Genomic DNA, 12,336 nt, shown 5'->3' with positions numbered 1-12,336 from the left:
ACTCAGTGTCAAGTCCTACACCTGCCCACTCAAGAGGCAGGAGTTAATCCCAGAGGTCTATGTCCTAATACGTTATGGCAAATGGATGTCACACATGTACCTTCATTTGAAAAATTGTCATTTGTCCATGTGACAGTTGATACTTATTCACATTTTGTGTGAACAACCTGCTAGACAAAAAAACAAAGTACTTCCTATGTTAAAAAACATTTATTATCTTGTTTTACTATCATAGAAGTTCCAAAAAAAATTTAAAACAGATAATGGGCCAGGATACTGTAGTAAAACATTTCAAAAATTCTTAAATCAGTGAAAAATTACACATACAACAGGAATCCCTTATAATTCCCAAGGACAGGCCATAATTAAAAGAATTAATAGAACACTCAAAGCTCAATTAGTTAAACAAACAAAAAAAATAGGAATATAACACTCCCCAAATAAAACTTAATCTAGCACTCTATACTTTAAATTTTTTAAACATTGACAAAAATCAGACCACTACTTCTACAAAACAACATTTTACTGAAAAAAAAAAAAAAAACTGATTTGGTGAAAAAAGAACAAAAATAAGACATAAAAAATGAAAAAGGTAATAACATGGGGAAGAGGCTTTACTTGTGTTTCACTGGAAAAAAATCAGCTTCCTGTATGAATACCCACTAGACATTTATCTACAATAAACCCATCGAAGATGAAAAAAAAAAAAAAAAAAACACCTCCGCAAAAACGAAAAACCCACAATCAAGCATCATCGACTTGCCAAGTAAACAAAATGGCAATATCAAAAAAACAGATAAAGCTGCCATCCACCAAAAAAGTGGAACCGCCAACCTGGGGTCAACTAAAGAAGCTGACACAGTTAGCTAAAAAAAAGCCTAAAAAAAACAAGGGTAACACAAACTCCAGAAAATATACTGCTTACAGCTTTGATAATTATATCAACGGTGGTAAGTCTCCCCATGGCTGCAGAAACAGCTGCAGCTAATTATACTTACTGGGCCTATGTGCCTTTCCTGCCCTTAATTCGGGCAGTCACATGGATAAATAATCCTATTAAAATATATGTTAATAATAGTGCATGGGTACCAGGCCCCACTAGATGATCGTTGCCCTGCCCAACCTAAAAAAAAATAATAAATATTTCCATTGGGTATTATTATCCCGCTACTTGCCCAGAAAAGGCACCAGGATGCTTAATGCCTACAACCCAAAATTGGTGGGTAGAAACACATACTGTCAGTGGCACCAGGAGATTTACTTATCACATGGTAAGTGAAATGTCACTTGAGCCACAGATAAATAATTTACAGGACTCTTCTTATCAAAGATCATTACAATTTAGGCCTAAAGGGTAGCCTTGCCCCAAAGAAATTCCCCAAAAATCAAAAGACCCAAAAGTCTTGGTTTTGAAAAACCGTGTGACTGATACTGCGGTGGTATTACAAAACAACAAATTCAAAACTATCATAAATTGGGCCCCTTGAGGACAATTATATTACAATTGTAAGGGCCAGACTCATGTTCGCAGGCCCCATCCATCTGGCCCATTAATCCGACCTATAAGAGTGATTTAACTAAAAGGGAAGACCAGGTTTATAAAAGGTCAAAACCACCCTATCCATAAAAATGCGGAAAAAAGAGAATTTCATCACCTCGACCAAAGTTAGTTAGTCCTGTTACTAGTCCTAAACATCCAAAATTATAAAAACTTACTGTGGCTTTGTACCACATTAAAATTTGGTCTGGAAATCAAGCTATAAAAACAAAAAATCATAAGCCATATTATACTATCAACCTAAATTCCAATCTAAAAATTCCTTTACAAAGTTAGGTAAAATCCTCTTATATACTAGTTTTAAAAACATAGTTTTTTTTTTTTTTTTCCACTAGTTGTCAAATGATCCTTTATTGAAATACTTTCCTTTGTGCTTAACTGGCTGGGCATTCTACAGCACCACTGTTGATGTCATCTATGATGTCATGAGGGTGGCGGCCGTCAACATTACAGCCCACAGACTGGGCAGTCCCCAGGATCTCTTTAATGGTTCCAGAGAGTTCTCTGGCTAAGAATCGGTGTCGCATCTGTCGAGCAATGTTGATGATCTCATCAAAAGTGATATTCCCACTGTGTTTAATGTTTTTCTGTTTCTTTCTGTCTCTTGGTGGTTCCTTGAGGGCTTTGATGATCAGGGCAGAGGCAGAAGGCACCACCTCAATCTGGGCCTGTCTGTTCTGAATGGTCAGTTTCACTGTAATCCTCAGGCCCTTCCAGGCACCCGTTGCCTTGGCAATGTCATCACCAACCTTTTTTGGAGACAGACCCAGGGGGCCGATCTTGGGGGCCAGCGCAGAAGTGGCACCGACTTCACCTCCAGTGCACCTCAGGTATACGACTTTGATCTCCTTGGGGTCGAACGTCGGTGGCATGGTGGGGGCAGCTGGTGTCGGATGAACCCGGATTCGGGACGACCGAAGAAAGTTGCACCTTCGCCCCCTCCGAGCCGAAAGCCGAGAGCAAAAACATAGTTATTAAACCAGATTCCCAAGCTATAACCTGTGAAAATTTTAGATTATTTACTTGCATTGATTCAACTTTTAATTGGCAGCACTGTATTCTACTAGTGAGGGCAAGAGAGGGTGTGTGGATCCCTGTGTCCATAGACTGACCATGAGAAGCTTCCCCATCCGTCCATATTTTAACAAAAGTATTAAAAAAAGTTCTAACAAGATCCAAAGGATTCATTTTACTTTAATGACAGGGATTATGGGTCTTATTGCAGTCACAGCTACTACTGCGGCTGCTGGATTTGCTTTACACTCCTCTGTTCAAACTGCTAAATATGTCAATAATTGACAAAAGAATTCCTCAAGATAGTGGAATTCTCAGACCCAAATAGATCAAAAATTGGCAAACCAAATTAATCATCTAAGACAAACTGTCATTTAAATGAGAGATAGGCTCATGAGCTTGAAATATCTTTTTCAGTTACACTGTGACTATGTCAAATTTTTGTATTACACCCCGAGCCTATGATGAGTCTGAACATCACTGGGACACGGTTAAATGCCATCTACAAAAAAGAAAAAATAATCTTACTTTAAATATTTCAAAATTAAAAAACAAAATTTTTAAGGCATCAAAAGCCCATTTACATTTGGTACCAAAAACTGAGACAATTGTAAAAGCTGCTGATGGCCTGACCTTAATCCCATCACTTGGATTAAAACTATCAAAAGTTCCACTATTGTAAATTTTGTATTAATCCTTGTATGCCTGTTCTGTCTGTTTTAGTCTATAGGTGTACCCAACAACTCCAAAAAGACAACAACTAGCAAAAACGGGCCATAATGACGATGGCGATTTTGTAAAAAACAAAAGGGGGATACGTAGGGAAAAGAAAGAGAGATCAGACTGTTACTGTGTCTGTGTAGAAAAGGAAGACACAAGAAACTCCATTTTGACCTGTACCTTGAACAATTGCTTTGCCCGAGATGCTGTTCATCTGTAACTTTGCCCCAACCTTGAGCTCACAGAAACATGTGTTGCATGGAATCAAGGTTTAAGGGATCTAGGGCTGTGCAGGATGTGCCTTGTTAACAAAATGTTTACAGGCAGTATGCTTGGTAAAAGTCATCGCTATTCTCCAGTCTTGATAAACCAGGGGCACAATGCACTGCGGAGAGCCGCAGGGACCTCTGCCCTGGACAGCCAGGTATTGTCCAAGGTTTTTCCCCATGTGATAGTCTGAAATATGGCCTCGTGGGATGAGAAGGCCTGACTGTCCCCCAGCCTGACACCCGTGAAGGGTCTGTGCTGAGGAGGATTAGTAAAAGAGGAAAGCCTCTTCCAGTTGAAATGAGAGGAAGGCCTCTGTCTCCTGCCTGCCCCAGGGAATGGAATGTCTCGATATAAAACCTGATTGTACATTTGTTCAATTCTGAGACGGGAGAAAAACCCTTCTGTGGCAGGAGGCGGGACATGTTGGCAGCAATGCTGCTTTGTTATTCTTTACTCCACCGAGATGTCTGGGTGGAAAAAGCATAAATCTTGCCTACGTACACATCCAGACATCCCACTATCACCCTGCTGTCTTGCCACATTCCTCTTACTAAAATATTAATAATCAATAAATACTAAGAAAACTCAGAGACTGGTGCTGGTGCGGGTCCTCCGTATGCGGAATGCCAGTCCCCTGGGCCCACTTTTTTTTCTCTGTACTTTGTCTCTGTGTCTTATTTCTTTTCTCAGTCTCTCGTCCCACCTGATGAGAAATACCCACAGGTGTGGAGGGGCTGGCCACCCTTTCAGTATTTTTAGTACAGATGGGTTTTCTTTATGTTGGCCAGGCTGGCCTCAAACTCCCAACCTCAGGTGATCCGCCCACCTCGGCCTCCCAAAGTGCTGGGATTACAGGCATGAGCCACCACGCCCAGCCCCAAAATTATCTTTAAAAGCAGAAGACTGTAGAAACAGTGGATATGTAAAGGTGATGGGATTATGAAGATGGTTTCTCATTAACGTCCCCTTAATATATGATATCTTTACAAGGCTACAGAGTCTATAAAACTAGGAAACACATTTACAGGGAAGATGGGAGTGATAATTTCTGGAATGGGACTGGTTTTTCTGGACATCATGAGATACAGCTCTCCATGATTAAACAGCAAGTGACATAAATTCAACATTAATATAATAAAATCTTAGCGAATCAAGTTTTCACAATACAAAGATGTTGTACATGCTAGTGGCTCTATAAATAACACATGCTTTTATTTAACATCAAGACACTTCAGCGTAAAGACACAAAGTACTAAACGGAATATAACAACCTTATTTTTGTATTGATAAATACTTACCAAGTAATAGCTGTAGTATATAAAATATAAGTCCAAAGACACTGTTTAGCTGGTTTAATACACCATCCTTTCCAAAAATGGAACCCAAAAGACCAAATCCTTGACCCCATCTGTAAAATAAGGAAAACCGGTAACCCTATATTGGAATTTCCCTATTTTAAAAAATGTAAAATTATTTGAGAACGTTATCCAATTCTAAAATCAACTAAGCTGTCAAATGTCTTAAATGTCCTGTGTTGAGAGTGATTTACCCCAAAGAGGGAGGCCAGTCACTAGATTTCTGATTAAAAATAATCATCTAAAATGAACATATCTAAAAGTGCCAGTATACCCATCTGAATCTCTCAGTTGCCAATTTCTATATATTCTCTTTTCCAAAAGGTAGGGCAGAGTATTCATTTTCCAGTGGCATTAGTATTTGCAGAAGGAGACTTCTCTCTGCTTAAGCCAGGGTCTCTTAACAGTGAACCTCTTAACAGAGAGACCCTCTTAACAGGGTCTCTCTGCCTCAGCCTCCTGAGTAGCTGGGACTGCAGGCGCCTGCCACCATGCCTGGCTAATTTTTTGGTTTTTTTTTTTAGTAGAGAAAGGGTTTCACCATGTTAGCCTGGATGGTCTTGATCTCCTGACCTCATGATCTGCCCACCTTGTCCTCCCAAAATGCTGGGATTACAGGTGTGAGCCACCGTGTCCACCCGAGTATGTTTTTTTATAAGGAAAGGTATAAGGAAATGTATAAGGCAATGTAGTGGTATTGATGAGGAATCAGAGAGACTGAAGGGACTGAGGAGAATATTTATTATTTAGGTGCGCCAGCCCAGTCAGCTTAACAACCAAAGGACTGAGCCCTGAATATAGAGTTAAGTTACCTTTTAAGCATTTTGTAAGCCAGGCATGGTGGCTCACACCTGTAATCCTAGCACTTTGGGAGGCCAAGGCAGGTGGATCACCTGAGGTCAGGAGTTCAAGACAAGCCTGGCCAGGATGGTGAAACCCTGTCTCTACTAGAAATACAAAAATTAGCAGGGCATGGTGGCGGGCCCTGTAATCCCAGCTACTCAGGAGGCTGAGGCAGAGAATTGCTTGAACCCAGGAGGTGGAGGTTGCAGTGAGCTGAGATCGTGCCACCGCACTCCAGCCTGGGCCAAAGAGTGAGACTCTGTCTCGAAAAAAATAAGAAAACAAATAAAAAAGCATTTCATGGGGTAGAGGGAGATCTGTGCAGGGGAAGCATATTACAGAAGCAAGAAACAAGACAGTTATTTAATTAATTGAGATATGCATTACATCATTTCTTACTTTTCAAGGAAAAACATGTTTTACGACTTGAGTTTCTCTGTCTAGTGACCTTGCAGCTGCACAGCTAGGGAATCAGGGTCTTCACAATGCCTGGGAAAGGAGGAGAGATAAGGCTCGCTAGCCACAGAAAAACAGGCAGCTAATTTTTAAAGGACTTCAGCTCTTTCTTCCTCAGGGGGAATTGGGTTTTCTTACATACAACTGAGTGTCTGCTTACACATTCTTTAATTTCTTTAAATTCCTGTTCCAGTACAACAGACATGTTTCCACTGATGGAAAAGAGATGGCCGGGCGCAGTGGTTCATGCTTGTAATTCTAGTACTTTGGGAGGCCAAGGCGGGTGGATCATGAAGTCAGAAATTCAAGATCGGACTGGCCAAGGTGGTGAAACCCTGTCTCTACTGAAAATAGAAAAATTAGCCAGGTGTGGTGGCACGTGCCTGTAATCCCAACTACTCAGGAGGCTGAGTCACCAGAATTGCTAGAACCTGGGAGGCGGAGGTTGCAGTGAGATCGCATCATTGCACTCCAGCCTGGGCAACAAGAGCAAAACTGTATCTCAAAAAAAAACAAACAAACAAACCTAAAAACAAAATAAAACAAAATCCCTCAGGGCTTTTCTTCAGGGAAAGCAGGAGAAAATTGTAACTCAGTTTTGCTATAATGTTCAGCTAATTTTGAAAAGAAAATAAAATCACAGAGCTAAAAAGATTATTTCTGATGAATTTTGGTATAAAGCAGAATTATAGAGTAAATGTTTGATTTTAAAACATTAAGAGGCAAATAACCACACATTCTATGATTTCATTTATTTATTTAGTTAGAGGTGGAGTTGCACTCTGTCACCTAGGCTGGAGTGTGCTGGCACGATCTTGGCACACTGCAACCTCCACCTCCTGGGTTCAAGTGATTCTTCTGCCTCAGCCTCCCAAGTAGCTGGTATTACAGGCGGGATCAACAAGCCTGCTAATTTCTTGTATTTTTAGTAGATAAAAGGTTTTGCCATGTTGTCCAGGCTGGTCTCGAACTCCTGATCTCAGGTGATCCACCCGCCTCGGCCTCCCAAAGTGCTGGGATTATAAGCGTGAGCCACCGTGCCTGGCCTCTATGATTCCATTTATATCGCAAGCCAAAGAAAAGGACTGAGATGCGTCTGATTCATTTTAGTTGATTTTGCCAATGTTGAGGGCGTGTCCAGGAAACACACACACACACACACACACGCAAAAGTACAAGACACATCTGCTATCTGTGCTTTTTCCAAAGAGGGTTTGGGGACTTCTATAAATAAAGGGAAAAGAGCAGGCAGTAGGGGAAAAAGCAAAGAAAGAGAAAAGAGAAGGTATATATCTAACAGAGTTGCATTCGAAAGCAGTTGCATTTGAATCTTTTGATCAGTGTTTACTGAATCCACATTTTACATGTGGCAGGAGAGGGTAGAAGAACCACCTGCACATTAATTTTGCACTTAGTGAATCTGCATTTTACATAAGATAAATAAACATAGAGTAGAGGAGGCAGGCAGACATGGATTTGTCTCAGGCGGGTGGAAGCATGACTATTAGTTCTGTCCTTTGTCCATCACTTGTGAACATAAGTTATCCATAGACATTATCAGGGTGAAATTCAACAGAACTCTTTTATTTTTTTTTCTGAGGTGGAGTCTTGTTCTGTCGCCCAGGCTGGAGTGCAGTGGCATGATCTTGGTTCATTGCAACCTCTGTCTCCCGAGTTCAAGCAATTCTCCTGCCTCAGCCTCCCATGTACCTGGGATTACAGGCACCCACCACCATACCTGGCTAGTGTTTGTATTTTTAGTAGAGACAGGGTTTCACCATGTTGGTCAGGCTGGTCTCGAATTCCTGACCTCAGATGATCCACCTGCCTCAGTCTCCCAAAGTGCTGGGATTATAGGCATGAGCCACTGCACTCAGCCTCAACAGAACTCTTTTAGGGTCAATATCTTGAGGCACACAAGGAATTTTCTTGGAGCAAATTCTGAGGGAGGTATGCAGACTTTTATCTTTGTAGATATGTTTTTGTTTTTTTTTTTTTTTTCTGAGAGGGAGTCTTGCTCTGTCTCCCAGGCTGGAGTGCAGTGGCGCTATCTCGGCTCACTGCAAGCTCCACCTCCCGGGTTCACGCCATTCTCCTGCCTCAGCCTCCTGAGTAACTGGGACAATAGGTGCCCACCACCATGCGTGGTTACTTTTTTTGTTGTTGTTGTATTTTTCATAGAGACAGGGTTTTACCGTGTTAGCCAGGATGGTCTCGATCTCCTGACCTCATGATCTGACTGCCTTGGCCTCCCAAAGTGCTGGGATTACAGGCGTGAGCCATGGTGCCTGGCCTGTAGTTCTCTCTTTATCAAATAAAATGCGTGACAGGTTTGCGTGACCCAGTTCCTGGTTTGACTTTTCCCTGTAGCATAGCGAGTCTGAGGTCCCGAGATTTTATTTTCCTTTTATTATATAAACATGAAATCATAATATATATTTGTAAGATCTGAAAACTACAGTGTAAAAGAAAGAACACACACAAAGAATACACACACACACACACACACACACATATATACATATATACACAAATGCACATATATGGTCTCTGCCCCTGTTTCCTGGGTGTGCAGCTCCTGAAACCCTTGAAATCTGCAAAGTGGTAAGTGTCTTTGTGGATGCTAATGAGATGACTGATTTCTGGGGCCTCGTGAATAGCCTCAAAATGAGGACTGGTTGCCAGAGGAGTCAACCTTGTGATTAGGGGGTTGGAAATTTCAGCCCTCTCCCCCCAGATTTCCAGGGATAGGGAGGAGTTGAAGGTTGAGTTGATCATCAGTGACCAATTATTTAACCAATCATGTCTATGTGGCCATGGCGGTGGCTCATGTCTGAAATCCAGCACTGTGGGAGGCCAAGGCAGGAAGATTGCCTGAGGCTAGGAGTTTAAGATCAGCCTGGGCAACATAGTGAGAATCCATCTCTACAAATAAAACAATTAGCCAGGCATGGTAATGCTACTCAGGAGGTGGAGATGGGAGGATCACTTGAGTCCAGGAAATCAAGGCTGCAGCAAGCTATGATTGCACCACTGCTTGCCAGACTTGGTGACAGAGCTAGGCTCCTGTCTCAAAAACAAAACAGAACAAAAAACAAACTAAAAACCAAATCATGCCTATGTCATGAAGTCTCCATGAAACTCAGGACAGCAACCGGACGTGGTGGCTCATGCCTGTACTCCCAGCACATTGGGAGGCCAAGGCGGGCGGATCACTTGAGGTCAGGAGTTTGGGACTGGCCTGGGCAACATAGCAAGACTCTGTCTCTATTTTTTGTCTTGTTTTGTTTTGTTTTGTTTTTGAGACGGAGTCTCGCTCTGTTGCTCAGGCTGGAGTGCAGTGGCGCGATCTCGGCTCACTGTAGGCTCTGCCTCCCGGGTTCATGCCCTTCTGCTGCCTCAGCCTCCCGAGTAGCTGGGATTACAGGCTCCTGACACCATGTCTGGCTAATTTTTTTGTATTTTTAGTAGAGACGGGGTTCTGCCGTGTTAGCCAGGATAGTCTCAATCTCCTGACCTCTTGATCTGCCTGCCTTGGCCTCCCAAAGTGCTGGGATTACAGGTGTGAGCCACCGCACCTGGCCTATTTTTTTTAAGGTTTTTGTTTGTTTGTTTGTTTGTTTTTTAAAAGAGAAAGTAAACATGGGGCAGAGGAAGCAGTCAGATACACAATTAATTGTCTCACATGAGCAGAGGGATGACCTTGGGGTCTATCCTTTGTCCTGCAAGGATAAGCTATCAATTTACATTTTCAGGGTGAAATTCAGCAGAACTGTTCTAAGGTCAAAATCTTGAGGTCCACAAGGAATTTCCTCATGGGCGAATCGTGAGGGAGGTACGTAGCTTTTTAAAAAAAAAAATCTTTGTAGGTCGGGTAAGGTGGCTCACGCCAGTAATCCCAGAACTTTGGGAGGCCGAGGCAGACGGATCATGAGATCAGGAGATTGAGACCATCCTGGCTAACATGGTGAAACCCCATCTTTACTGAAAATACAAAAAATGAGCCAGGCGTGGTGGCGGGCGCCTGTAGTCCCAGCTACTCTGCAGGCTGAGGCAGAATGACATGAACCCAGGAGGCAGAGCTTGCAGTGAGCTGACATCGCGCCACTGCACTCCAGCCTGGGTGACAGCGCGAGACTCCGTTTCAAAAAAAAAAAAAAAAAAAAAAAAATCTTTGTAGCTATCTATTTAGGGACAAAATGGGGGAGAGGCAGGTTTGAATGATCCAGTTTCCAGCTTGACTTTTGCCTTTGGCTTAGTGAGTTGGTGGTCCTGAGCTTTATTTTCCTTTCACAGTCATTATTCAGGGAAGAGGGTAGGGTCTTGATATTCAAAATTTCTTGGGTTGTATTACACTTGTTCCTTCAAATGATAAAAGATTTTGTAGCTATGATCGTTCATCAGAAAACTTCAGCACAAGCGTGTTACATAAAACTTCCGCAGGGTGAGAAATCTACTAGGGTTTGGATGAGGCCAGACATCGCTCATTCAGTATCTCAAACCCAGAAAGATGAGTTACTGATATTGAATATGTGAAAGGAAAACCAACAGTTTGGTTTAATTTCTTGAATTTCATGTAAAACAGTTCTGGTTTTGTTTTGAGACAGAGTCTTGCTCTGTTGCCCAGGCTGGCATGCAATTGCACCATCTCAGCTGATTGCAACCTCTACCTCCTGGTTCAAGCGATTCTCCTGCCTCAGCCTCCTGAGTAACTAGGATTACAGGTGTGCACCACCACACCTGGCTAATTTTTGTATTTGTAGTAGAGATGGGGTTTCACCATGGTGGCCAGGCTGGTCTCCAACTCCTGGCCTCATGCAATCCACCTACCTTGGCCTCCTAAAGTGCTGGTAGTATAGGCACAAGCCACCATGCCTGGCCAAAACAGTTCTGTTGAATTTCACCCTGACAACATAAACGAAAAACTTGTCTTCACAGGTAAAGGACAAAGGACAGAACTAAAAGTCATCCCTCTGTGCACCGGAGACGAGCGTATCTGGCTGCTTCCTGTACTCTATGTTTATTTATCTTATGAAAAAATGCAGATTCACTGAGCGCAAGATAAATACATAATTGACTATTTCTCCTCCCTTTTCTTTCCATATGTAAAATGTGGATGCTGTAAACGCTGATCAACGACTGAAAGGAACACAATCGTTTGGTGCTTCCATTTGTTCTCCCTCCCCGCTTGTTTTTTAATTTTGCATTCCCCTACTACTCACTCTTTTTCCCTTTATTTATTTATTTATTTATTTATTTATTTAAGACTGAGTCTTGCTCTGTTGCCCAGGCTGCAGTGCAGTGGTGCAATCTGAGCTCACTGCAACCTCTGCCTCCTGGGTTCAAGCAATTCTCCTGCCTCAGCCTCCCGAGTAGCCGGGATTACAGGCACGCACCACCACGCTCAGCTAATTTTTGTGTTTTTAGTAGAGACAGGGTTTCACCATGTTGGCCAGGCTGATATCAAACTCCTGACGTCAGGTGATCTGCCTGCCTAGGCGTCCCAAAGTGCTGGAATTACAGGCATGCGTCACCGAGCCTGGCCTCTTTTTCCCTTTAAATATTGAAGTCCCCAAACCGTCTTTGGAAAAAAAAAAAAAAGCATGCATCACAAATATTTCCTGTGGTTTTTACTTCTTTTTTCCTCCCACTGCATCCTCAACTTTGGCAAAATGACCTCTAAAAATGACTGAGACATGCTTCAGTAATTTTCTTTGATTTACAAATGTTTACCAAATTCAGATACTTTAATTCAGTAAAACACAACAGCTAAAACAAAGATATCAGAAAAATGTTGAATGACCGGCCGGGTGTGGCAGCTGATGCCTGTAACCTCAGCACTTTGGGAGGCCGAGGCTGGAGGGTCAGTTCAGGTCAGGAGTTTGAGACCAGCCTGGCCAACATGGTAAAACCCTGTCTCTACTAAAAATACAAAAATTATCCAGGTGTGGTCGTGAGCACCTGTAATACCAGCTTCTTGTTAGGCTGAGGCAGGAGAATTGCTTGAACCTGGGAAGTGGAGGTTGCAGTTAGCTGAGATTGTGCCACTGCACTCCAGCCTGGGCAATAGAGCGAGACTCTGTCTTAAAAAAAAAGAAAAAAGAAAAGGAAAGAAAAAGA

At 42.4% G+C, this 12,336-nt stretch overlaps 1 protein-coding gene across 1 annotated transcript; it reads right to left on the bottom strand.

Annotated features, from left to right (window-relative positions):
- Positions 1–1,870: 1,870 nt before the first annotated feature.
- Positions 1,871–2,488, bottom strand: LOC103246569 (large ribosomal subunit protein uL11-like). Its single transcript, XM_037990581.2, has one exon. It carries the CDS (start codon positions 2,428–2,430, stop codon positions 1,933–1,935), a length of 498 nt encoding a protein of 165 aa, XP_037846509.1. The 5' UTR covers positions 2,431–2,488; the 3' UTR covers positions 1,871–1,932.
- Between the last annotated feature and the right edge of the window lie 9,848 nt (positions 2,489–12,336).

Source organism: Chlorocebus sabaeus, chromosome 28 (genome assembly GCF_047675955.1).
Source record: "Chlorocebus sabaeus isolate Y175 chromosome 28, mChlSab1.0.hap1, whole genome shotgun sequence".
Taxonomy (NCBI): Eukaryota; Metazoa; Chordata; class Mammalia; order Primates; family Cercopithecidae; genus Chlorocebus; species Chlorocebus sabaeus.
This window is presented reverse-complemented; position numbering and strand designations above follow the sequence as displayed.

Bases quoted from the DNA above. Each gene is read 5' to 3' on its own strand.
- LOC103246569 (XM_037990581.2), bottom strand. From the start codon at position 2,430: ATGCCACCGACGTTCGACCCCAAGGAGATCAAAGTCGTATACCTGAGG.